This window comes from Electrona antarctica (genome assembly GCF_951216825.1).
Source record: "Electrona antarctica genome assembly, chromosome: 16".
Classification (NCBI taxonomy): domain Eukaryota; kingdom Metazoa; phylum Chordata; class Actinopteri; order Myctophiformes; family Myctophidae; genus Electrona; species Electrona antarctica.
This window is the reverse complement of record NC_136797.1, coordinates 5692548-5704998: the sequence shown is the minus strand read 5'-3', so window position 1 is coordinate 5704998 and position 12451 is coordinate 5692548. Positions and strand designations below refer to the sequence as shown.

The 12451-nt window shown below is 43.7% G+C and overlaps 1 protein-coding gene across 1 annotated transcript in view; it reads left to right on the top strand.

Moving 5' to 3' along the window:
* The first annotated feature begins 517 nt into the window (after window positions 1–517).
* LOC306940301 (uncharacterized protein) overlaps window positions 518–12451 on the top strand; it is a 42104-nt gene continuing 30170 nt past the window's right edge. The window contains exons 1-3 of the mRNA XM_079525322.1: window positions 518–1945; window positions 4899–4971; window positions 9747–9892. Of these exons, the coding sequence (XP_079381448.1) occupies window positions 1760–1945; window positions 4899–4971; window positions 9747–9892 (405 nt within the window). The 5' untranslated portion in view covers window positions 518–1759. The remainder of the gene's footprint in view (window positions 1946–4898; window positions 4972–9746; window positions 9893–12451) is intronic.

Sequence of the window (12451 nt, the reverse complement as noted above, 5' to 3'; positions counted from 1 at the left end):
CGGATAAGCGGTTGAAGATGGATGAATGGATGGATGAACTAAATACTTAATGTGTATTGTTTTAATGTGCAAATTAGTCGTTTTTGTGGACTTTAGCGGGTACTTGCCTAAAAAAATGGCAACTAAAAAATACGGTGAAGCAGCTTTTTGCTTCTACAGGCCGGCGGCGTGGAACAAACTCCCACTGTACCTTCGACAGGCAAGCAGGCAGCCTCTGTAGACATTTTTAAAGCACAGCTCACTCTTGCTTTTAATTGATCTTTTAATTTTCTTTGTTATTCATGTCCTCACTGTATTGCATTACTGGCTGCTATTATTTTTTAATGTTTTATGCCTGGCTTTTCTTTTCTATCTTTCTCCATTGCTCTGTAAAGCACTTTGAGCTGCATTTCATGTCATGAATACTTTTATTCTGAAGAGAAGATCTCGTCCACCGGAAGTCTCATCCTAGCTCACTAGACACTCCTCCTCCTCCTCCTCCTCCCTTTTCCTTGTACTCCACTCAGTGAAACACCAGTGGAATGGTTCAGGTTCCCACGCCTCCAACACATAGCCTTACAATACAGAAAAACTTCTCGATTCAGCACAGATTTTTTTTGTTTTGTTTTGTGTAACAATGCGGAAGGAAAAACGGACCGTGGTGGACATTTAATATTATCTTTTGCGACCGTTATTAATTAAAAAAAAGAAAGAAGATAAAGATGGATTAAAACAAACGACGGTCGGTGACTGTCTGACGATGGAGCAGGGGAGAGAAGAAGTGAATAATAACACGGTTGTTTCTACTACTACTACTACTACTACTTTGTCTCGGGGACTACTAGTCTGGGAGAAGGAGGAGGATTCTTCGCCTCAGCAAACTTTTCTCGGCGGCGGTGTCGTCGCGTGCGCACGAGCAGCAGCAGCAGCGCCGCTCCTCCTCGCGTGAATTCAACGCCGTTTCTTTTTCAGTTTAGATAAGGCTTTTTTTCTCCTTTTCTTTTCCTTTCCTTTTTAAGCTAGTAGTAACCCAAGAAGAAATGACTATTCTTATAACAAGGCTACGGACGGAATGGAGCGTCTTCTTCTCGTTCTCCGGGCCCGCGGTGGAGTGACTTCTTATTACCGTCATTATTATTAGGACTTTTCTTTGTTGCTGTGGCCGCAGAGAGACGCGCTGAGCCGCCAGTAGGACTAGGACCGTAGCAGCAAAGAAGCCCTAGACCTCAGGAATCCTGCCCGGCCTGGCGGAGTGGAGTGGAGGAGGGAGCAGCCAGCCCAGAGAACACAGCAGAGACAGAGAGAGCCATACTAGTAGCATTGAATGCTATTCTAAAAGTCACTGTTGGCTAGCTAAAAGAAGCTAGCCACCAGGCTAGCTGCTACTACTACTACAAGTTCCAGCTCCAGTTCCTTTCCCAGCCAGCCAGCCCAGCAGAGCAAGGCTTAAAAAAAGAGTTATTTATCTTGCCTTTGTCGTCAACAATAAAGAACCCCCAAAGCCAACACAAGCTGTGCTATAACGTAGCTATAACGTGTTTTTTTTAATAGTTTGTTTTTAGCTTTACATACTTGCTGGAACTCCCCACCCCCCTTCCCCCCCATCCCATAGTGGGTTACCACAAGGATCTTATATCCCAATAACAACAACAACAACACTAACTGCTAGTGTCTGGACTCTACAGACAGACAGAAGGAGCTAATAGTTAGCTCATTGTTTGGGTTTTTTCTTCGGGAAGAAAAGTGAGTTGTTGTCCGACAGTCAGTCAGACTGACAGACATGCCTCAGATGAACGGGGGAGGAGGAGATGATCTGGGGGCCAACGACGAGCTGATCTCCTTCAAGGACGAGGGGGAGCAGGAAGAGAAGATCTCCGAGAATGTGTCCGCCGAGCGGGACCTGGACGACGTCAAGTCGTCGCTGGTCAACGAGTCCGAGAACACCAGCAGCTCCGAGGACTCGGAGGTATATAATAACTCTATCGATGGGACACAAACTGTTGTTAAGTGCAAGTTCTGTACAAACACACTATACAAAACTTTTAACACTGTGGTTCTCAAACTTTTTAACCTTAAGTTGGACTTTCATCTGAAAAGTATTTGGTGCCAGGGACTCAGGGAGGCCCCCCCATACAAGATTTGTTTTAATATTATGTTTCAAAGATATTCCCCCCCAAAACAAGATTTTAGCACATCTACAAGCGCACAAAGCTTTGCTTGTAGAGATGTAAAAAGGCTGTTAAAACTGAATTTGTGCTGGGGACCCCCTCAAGGACCCCTGGGGGGGCCCTTACCCCACCTGGAGATTAACCACGACTGCTTTGGCAAACTTGTTCAACTACTTTTACACATGGCATATTTTGGGCATGTCATTATAAGCGACAGTTTATTAATTGTTATAAATGTTAAAATAAAATCTTATTTTTTTTACCCCAAAATATGGACTAGATGCAATTTACTTTTAATTAAATTGCATTGACCATTACGCAGTGGTTACTATTCACTGCATTTCTTATTATGGCATCTTATTGAACATTAATAAGTTTACAGAGTTTACAGGGAAAGTTTGGTTATTCATTTAACACCAGTATTTACAGGACAAAATGTTTCAGCATGGTCTCTATCTAAGGTTCTCATGGATTATAGCAGTGGTTCCCAAAGTGGGGTTCGGGGACCACCAGGGGTCCTTGAGGGAGTTCCAGGGGGCCCCCCACTGTCCCCAGGGGTCCTTGAGGGAGTCTCCAGCTAAATGATAGTTTGGAACCAAATGGACCCTTTATATGGGTCTGTAACTCTGAGAGTGTACAAATGGAACCAGATGGACCCATTAGGGTCCATCTGGTTCCATTTGTACACTCTCAGAGTTAAATTAACATTGATTTTACAATATAAATTGGGGTCTCACTCTCAGAGATAGAAATGCCATTGATTATATGGAGGTCCGTAGCCGAATGCACATCAAACTAGGGGTGAAAATGGTTGAAAATCACTCCTAGAGGCGTACAAATCCTCTGTTATGGGGGTCCTTGGCATACTTTTTTAAATGGGGGTACGCATGCTAATCGGTGTCCATTTGGGGGTCCTTGACATGAAAAAGTTTGGGAACCACTGCTGTAAAGTTCTCAGTCTCTCTACGACTGGTTTCAATCATTTAGATTCCACAGAAGCCAGCGTGTCTTCTATGGATGGAAGCATGTTGCACAGAGTAAATAGCTGATCTGCAAGCTCTCAATGCATCTGCGACCCATTGTGTTCTTCTGAAAAGTCTGTGATTTCTTCAGCTGGTTGGCAGCATGTAGAACGGCAGGAACAATATTACTAAAACATCATTATTGTACATATTGTGTACATTTTTTAGGAAACCCGCGCTAGACCACTAGTGTGTGTGTGTGTGTGTGTCTGGGCTCCTTTCAGACTGTCTCACAAATCTCACATTAGGACGTTTTATTTTGCTTTAACCCATTTTGATCTGGGAACGATTCTACAGTTTTCTGAAAAACCCTATGTTTCTATGTCAGTCGTTCTCAAACATTTTCATATCAAGGACCCCCAAGATTATATGTAATTGGCCGCCGACCCCCATCTGAAAATATGTGGTTCCAGGGACCCCCCCAGAAGCAAAGATTTGAGTTAAAAACTTTGAAAACTCAGAAAGAATATTTTCAAGATTTGTGCCACATTTTCACGATTTTTCTAAAATAGCAGACATACAAGCTTGTAGCACGGCACTCGGTGCCACGCTATGAGCTTGTAGATCTGCTATTTTTCAATAGCTAAAGTATAACATAATGAAACACAAAGGGGTTCCCGTCCAAAATGGGTTTAATCCATGTCATTTTTAAGTGACTTTTTATTTTAAGTAAGTGTTAAATAGCTCTATATTCTGAATGTTATTGTACTCATTGCTATTAGAGTCAGAGTGTTTATTCAGTAACATGAGTCTCCAGCTCTTTAGTAAACATAAAATAAATTATCAGGTCGGGATGCCAATCTTATCCAATCAGTAGAGAGAACTCACACAGGATAGTATAAACAAGTGAAATCGGAAGTGACGAGTTGACGCAAATAAATGAGCAGACACAATTGGAAGTGAAACAGGATAGAATTGTCTGAAATTAGCATTTGGCAAAACCCACCTGTCCTGCAAATGCGTTTTCTGTATATTACAGAGTTGGAGGTGACTGGGAAGGATAACAACAATGATTAGTATCAGAATGTAGACATGTAACTTTTTTATTTTTTATTTTTTTTATCCCACGATTTTGTAACCCATTTTTCACCCCTGTGTCAATTATCTAATGTGATCCTGGGCTATACACACCCTCCGCCAACCTAGTCCCCATATATGGGGGACATTGGGAGAGCAACAGACTTGAACTCATGCTTCCTTCATGCCTGAGTGTCCAAGTCGCTCCTTTACACCTGGCAGGGGGGAGTTTCCCTGGTTGGACGTAGCGCGTGGAAGGAACACGTTATTCCAACCAGTTCCTTTCCCCTCCATCAGGCGCCCCGGCTGGCCAGGGGGAGGCAGTTTTAGAGACCAGAATTACTGCATGTTTTTTGTGAGGGTACCTACCCTAGGGGACACGGGGAGAACATGCAAACTCCTGTAACTTTTTAACAAATAAATAATTTTAAACCAAATAATAGAATAGATAATAATAGAATACGCACATCACTTTATAGAGGTGCTGGGCCAGAAAATTACATCAGATAAAGAAGAACAAACCCGCACACTCATCTGCTCCAGTTATTAACTTATTGTTGACGGCGTTTCGAGCCAAGGCTCTTCATCTGGTCAAAAATAAACGGGGTTTTTATTTTGACCAGATGAAGAGCTGGTTATTCTTTTAATTAAGTGTTAACCGGATACTTTCGTCGTCTTGAGTTTTGTGTTTGTTTGTGTGTTTTCCCCACAGGCAGACAGACGGCCGCAGTTCTCAAGACCTGACCTGGAGAACTATGCCAGACAGAGAGAACTCTTTATAGAAGGTAACAAATCACACTTACGCTAATGAACCTGAAACGCAGCTTAGTGCGAGTGGTTCTGGACGTGTCGGGGACCCTTACAGTGTCTGTAACTCAGAGTGTACAAATTGCAACCAAATGGGTCCATTTGGTTCCATTTATACACCTTCAGAGTTATAGGGGTCTTTGAAATTAAGTTTGTGTGCCCTTGTATTCTTTCAAAATAGCGACATGGCGGGTGCCCATCCGATTTCCCCAAAAAATAAAGTTTTTATTTATTTTTTTATTTTTATTTTTGGTAAGTCAGTCGTACTCAAACATTTCGATGTCAAGGACCCCCAAAAATATATGTAATTGGTCGCTGACCCCCATCTGAAAATATGTTGTTCCAGGGACCCCCCCCAGAAGCAAAGATTTGACTTAAAAACGTTCGCTCGCTGAAAGAATATACATTCAAAGATTTGCGCCACATTTTCGCAAATTTTCTAAAATAGCAGACCTACGAGCTCGTAGCGCGGCACTCGGTGCCGCGCTACGAGCTCGTAGATCTGCTATTTTTCAATAGCTAAAGTATAACAGAATGCTTTAAAACACCAAAAGGGGTTCGCGTTCAGACTGGGATAAAACAAGCGTGAGAACCTCAACCACTGACTGCACATGATCTAGTGTAGTGGTTGACCAAGATATGGCTACCATGCAGACATGATGTCACTCTGTCCTCTTTGTGTCTTATATGGTGCGTTCACACAGGCAGACGCAAAGACGCCCTGTGAGTTAGATAGATAGATAGATGCGTTCACACAGGCAGACGCAAAGACGCCCTGTGAGTTAGATAGATGGATAGATAGCTGCGTTCACACAGGCAGACGCAAAGACGCCCTGTGAGTTAGATAGATAGATAGATAGATGCGTTCACACAGGCAGACGCAAAGACGCCCTGTGAGTTAGATAGATGGATAGATAGCTGCGTTCACACAGGCAGACGCAAAGACGCCCTGTGAGTTAGATAGATAGATAGATGCGTTCACACAGGCAGACGCAAAGACGCCCTGTGAGTTAGATAGATAGATAGATGCGTTCACACAGGCAGACGCAAAGACGCCCTGTGAGTTAGATAGATAGATAGATAGATGCGTTCACACAGGCAGACGAAACGATGCAAAGACGCCTTGTGAGTTAGATAGATAGATAGATGCGTTCACACAGGCAGACGAAACGATGCAAAGACGCCTTGTGAGTTGATTTGGAGCAGCTACATCAGGGGTGGGCAACTTTGTCGATGGAGGGCCACTATATTTCCAGTTCCACACTCACTCCAGAGGGGCCACATTGCATATAACTGTCATAGCAAAAATAGCCAATCTACAAGCTCAAAATGCGTCTCACTGCAACGCGTTTTGAGCTTGTAGATCAGCTAATTTAAATTTAAATTATAAATTATAATATTTTCTATTTGTGAATTAGAATCCTGAAAAGTAACATTTTTTGAATTTCAAATGCATTTAGTTATCTTAACTTTCTAAACTAAATACAAACACATTGGACAAAAAAAGACAATAACATTTTAATACTAGTAATTAGCTGAAATCAATAATATATCAGTATTCTGACATTAACCTGAGGGCCACATTAAGTGATGGTGGGGGCTGCATGTGGCCCCCGGGCCGCCAGTTGCCTATGCATGAGCTACATTCATGCATCGTTCCGTCTTTGCATCGTCATGTCGCTGGCTTCCATTGCCAGTGAATGGTAGACTGCATCTTTGCATCGTCATGTCGCTTGGCTTCCATTGCCAGTGAATGGTAGACTGCATCTTTGCATAGTCATGTCGCTGGCTTCCATTGACAGTGAATGGTAGACTGCATCTTTGCAACGTCATGTCGCTGGCTTCCATTGACAGTGAATGGTAGACTGCATATTTGCATCTTCATGTCGCTTGGCTTCCACTGACAGTGAATGGTAGACTGCATCGTCATGTCGCTGGCTTCCATTGACAGTGAATGGTAGACTGCATCTTTGCATAGTCATGTCGCTGGCTTCCATTGACAGTGAATGGTAGACTGCATCTTTGCATAGTCATGTCGCTGGCTTCCATTGACAGTGAATGGTAGACTGCATCTTTGCATAGTCATGTCGCTGGCTTCCATTGACAGTGAATGGTAGACTGCATCTTTGCATCGTCATGTCGCTTGGCTTCCATTGACAGTGAATGGTAGACTGCATCTTTGCATCGTCATGTCGCTGGCTTCCATTGACAGTGAATGGTAGACTGACTGCATCGTTTACATTTGCCCGGCGTGTGAGCGCAACATTAGATTCGTTTTTCTTGACCACGATGTTATGATGAATGTGATTTAAATGGCATGGTCTTCTAAACAGATTCTAGGGTCATTGTTTTGTTGACTCTGGTATCCTAATCCTGTAGTTTCGATGTACAGATTGTTATTTCGATTAGTATGTTTGTTGTTTAGACTGACGCTGAGGTTCTTTGGCTTACCAGGGATCCTAGTTTCTTGAGGCAGTTACACACTGTCTCAAAGGAAGGACACACTGGAGAAGCTCCGACAATAACCTTTGATTAACCAATTTTGGGCGGGAACGCCTTTTGGTGTTTTAAGCATTATGTTATACTTTAGCTATTGAAAAATAGCAGATCTACAAGCTCATAGCGCGGCACCGAGTGCCGCGCTACGAGCTTGTAGGTCTGCTATTTTTGAAAATGCGACCCCAATTTATATTGTAAAAATCAATGTTAATTTAACTCTGAGGGTGTACAAATGGAACAGGTCCATTTGGTTCTCAGAGTTACAGACCCATAAGGAAGGATCCATTTGGTTCCAAACTATCATTTAGCTGGGGACCCCCTGGAACTCCCTCAAGGACCCCTAGGGGTCCCCGGACCCCACTTTGGGAACCAATGATTTAGGCAATTAGCCAAGACGCTCTTGTCCAGAGTGACTAAAGGTGGCCTTACACTAGCCGATAATCGGGCATTTTTTGACGCTCGGGGGGTGCCCGACTCAATCGATCTGCTCGGGGCGCGATCGGGATCGACCCGATCAACATCAAGCATGTTTGATATTTGCTCTGCCCCGCTCCGATTATCCTGTAGTGTGTGGTGCTATCAGATTTCAGATTGAAAAGAATCGGCTAGTGTAAGGCCACCTTTAGTAAGCACGGTAAACATATCCAGTATCGATTTCAGAGAGACTGTGTAGTGTCTCAGTAAAAAAGATTTCAGAGAGACTGTGTAGTGTCTCAGTAAAACAACCCAGCATCAGTCTGCAGTGATGTAAACAGGTTTTTAATGTAATGAGTCCCGGGATGCAGGGATGGTCTTTTAGAAATGAGGCCCAGGGACATTTTATTAGTCCCACTTCAACAACGTTAGGAGTCATATTTTGCCATTTTTTACAAATTGCAGCATTTGACTCCCATTTCATTTTATATGGTTATAAGGTGGTTATATTCATGTAGAAAACAGAATAAGAAATGATTATAACTAAACCTAGCAAAAATAAACTAGAATAAAAAACAGTACAGTAGTGCATCCCGTGGATGCAGAGGTCGTTGTTTTATCGCGTCCCTTAACTATAAACTGTGTTATGGGATGCAAAATGCACATGAAAAATAGCAGATCTACAAGCTACGAGCTTGTAGGTCTGCTATTTTTGAACCACTGATAGTGGTTCTCACTATTATCAGTGAGAACCACTGATATAGAAACATGAGTTTTTTCTGATTTTCTTTTTTCTTTTCTCGACGTCAGGCCTAAATGGGTTAATCCATTGAGACCTGGAACGCATCCATGTCACGTTAGCGTTTTAAACATTATGTTATAATTTAGCTATTGAAAAATAGCAGATCTACAAGCTCATAGCGCGCCACCGAGTGGCGCGCTATGAACTTGTAGGTCTGCTATTTTTGAAAAATCGTTAAAATGTGCCTCAAATCTTTCCGAAAATTGTCATGATTTAGAAAACTTTTTTTTTTTTTAAATTTCGACGTCAGGCCTGAATGGGTTAATCTCTGAGTCTAAATAAGAGTGCCTGCTAAAATTGTAGTTGCCACGACTGATTTCAGTCATCTGCATTCCATAGAAGACTGATTTCAGTCATCTGCATTCCATAGAAGACTGATTTCAGTCATCTGCATTCCATAGAAGCCGTCATGTCTTCTGTGGAAGCATGTTGTTGCACACGGTAAAAACTGCCTCTCTACAAGCTCTCAATGCCCTGCTTGTAGATGGGCTATTTTCAGTTATTATTTCAAGATTAGAGCATTTGAAGTGGTCAAACTAACAATTATGTTAAAATCTTAGTCTCGGATATTTCATATAATAGCCTAATCTGTGATTTCTGCACCTGGTTGGCAGTATGTAGAATATTACAATATTACTAAAACTTCTTAATGTTACACAGTGGTTTTCAACCAGTGGTCCTTGAGGCGGTTCCAGGCGGTCCTCAGCTAAATGATGGAGAGTTAGTAACCAAATGGACCCTGATTAGAATATTATATGTAATCGGCCGCCGACCCCCATCTGAAAATGTGTTGTTCCAGGGAACCCCCCAGAAGCAAAGATTTGAGTTAAAAACGTTCGCTCTTAAAGAATATATATTCAAAGATCTGTGCCGCAATTTCACGATTTTTCAAAAATAGCCGACCGACGAGCTCATAGCGCGGCACGAGCTTGTAGATCTGCTATTTTTTGAACATGATGCTTAAATCCTGAATGTGTTTAATGTCTTTGACGGTATAAGTTGTACAGTCATCTAACGCAGGTATCTTTTCCCCTCTAGCTTTGAGGAGACAGCAGGACGGTGCGCTGTTCAAGCCCTCTCCCTACGCCGGCTACCCTTTCCTCATGATCCCAGACCTGGCCAACCTCAGTAACCTCGGCAGCCCCTACCTCCCCAATGGAGCCCTGTCACCCAGCGCCAGATCGGTGAGGCACGCACGCACGCACACAAACACACGCAACGCACGCACGCACGCAACGCACGCACACAAACACACACACGCAACGCACGCACGCACAGGTTTGGTTGGTGCACTGATTTATCAGCATAGACCGATACTTGCCTTTTTGGCGGTCACCGGTGTATGTCTGCAAATAAGATGTCATTCACTGATGCCAGTAGTCGATGTAGTCCATCAGTTATTTCATAAATCTATATGCTTGAATTTGTACTCATTATATATAAAATAGTGTGTGCATAAGGGCTGAAAGAGTTTAAAACTCATTATTTTAACGGTTCATTTGTTTCCATGGCACAGAAAGGTAGAATGAAGGACAAAAAACAAACCGTGATCAGCCAAATTGCTATTTTAAACATCGATATTATTGGCCCAGAATTTCCCTAATTTGTCTCGATCTTGAAAGGCAAATACAAGCATATGTTTCTCTCTTTTTATTTGGTCTTTGGTATACAGTACGTGAAATGTGCATGCATGCACAAACATAACATACTATAATCGTTGGCCGAAGGAATAAGGTCACGAATACAAGCGGCCGAAATTAGTCTTCTTCGACGGGTGGCTGGCATCTCCCTTAGAGATAGGGTGAGAAGTTCAGTCACGCGGGAGAGACTCGTTGTAGAGCCGCTGCTCCTTCGCCTGGAAAGGAGCCAGCTTATAGGTGGTTCGGGTGGATCTGGTTAGGATGCCTCTCGGGCGTCTCCCTAGGGAGGTCCTCGAGGCACGTCCCACTGGGAGGAGACCCCCGGGGGGCAGACCAAGGCGCAGATGGAGGGATTACATCGACTCACTGGCCTTGGAACGTCTCAGGATCCCCCAGGAGGAAGTCACTAATGTTGCTCTGGAGAGGGAAGTCTGGAGCTCTCTGGTGGAGCTGTTGCCCCTGCGACCCGACTACGGATAAGCGGTTGAAGATGGATGGATGGATAACATACATAACTGCCCTGTCGTTTTGTCCCCTGCAGTGAGTGCTGATTGTGGCCTGTTGTTATTGTTGTGGGCAGTCAGGCAGGCCTTGTGAAGCTGCCAACATGGTACGGTGGTACCCTTATTTGCGTTGTCGAGGACAGGCTCCTTCCATGTTGATGGTTTTTCTTTTCCACATGCAGAGACTCATGTTTTTGGCAGCAAATTTTGATTTTAGTTTTTTAGTCACAGTTATTGAATAGTTTTCATTTAGTTTTAGTCACAATGTTTTTGTGTTAGTCTGGTTTTCGGTCGACTAAATGTCATACATTTTTTTAAATGTATTTTGGCGGGCCTTGATGCTGTTTTGTAATGACTGTTTTTTTTTCACTTGCTGAAAATAGTCTGCGACGCGTTGTGAGCTTGTAGATCGGCTATTTTCAGCATGCAACTAATTGTAAAATGACTTATACTGAATCTCTTGTCCACTAGTCCCTTCCTAACATTTTAGTCTAGTTTTTATTTGACGAAATTGTCAGTATATTTGGCCTTAGCTTAGTTTTTATTTAGTTTCCATTTACTGTCAGTGGAAAAAGGTAGTCGACGAACATTTTTCGTCTTAGTTTTAGTCGACGAAATCAACACTGTTTTCCACATGTAGAGAGAGGTGTGGCCTACACAGAGAGGTGTGGCCTACACAGAGAGGTGTGGCCTACACAGAGAGGTGTGGCCTACACAGAGAGGTGTGGCCTACACAGAGAGGTGTGGCCTACACAGAGAGGTGTGGCCTACACAGTGTGGATGGATCCTTCACTCTATAGTTCCCCACGTTTAGCCCATTTAGGAACGAGACCACATTCTACAAATGTCTTCTAATTCCTGACAGTTTTCTGAAAAAACCTCTGTTTCTATGTCAGTGGTTCTCAAACTATTTCATGTCAAGGACCCCCAGAAATGATATGTAATCAGCCGCCGACCCCCCCCCCCCCCCCCATCTGAAAATATGTTGTTCCAGGGAACAAAGATTTGAGTTAAAAACGTTCGTTTGTCAACGACCTTAAATATAGCAGACCTACAAGCTCATAGCGCGGCACTCTGTGCCAGGCTACGAGCTTGTAGATCTGCTATTTCTCAATAGCTAAAAGTGTAACATCACGCTTAAAACACAAAGGGGTTTCCGTCCTGAATGAGGGTTTCCGGGTCCTGAAAGGGGTTTCCATCCTGAATGAGGGTTTCCGGGTCCTGAAAGGGGTTCCCGTCCTGAATGAGGGTTTCCGGGTCCTGAAAGGGGTTCCCGTCCTGAATGAGGGTTTCCGGGTCCTGAAAGGGGTTCCCGTCCTGAATGAGGGTTTCCGGGTCCTGAAAGGGGTTCCCGTCCTGAATGAGGGTTTCCGGGTCCTGAAAGGGGTTTCCGTCCTGAATGAGGGTTTCCGGGTCCTGAAAGGGGTTCCCGTCCTGAATGAGGGTTTCCGGGTCCTGAAAGGGGTTCCCGTCCTGAATGAGGGTTTCCGGGTCCTGAAAGGGGTTCCCGTCCTGAATGAGGGGTTCCCGTCCTGAATGAGGGTTTCCGGGTCCTGAAAGGGGTTCCCGTCCTGAATGAGGGTTTCCGGGTCCTGAAAGG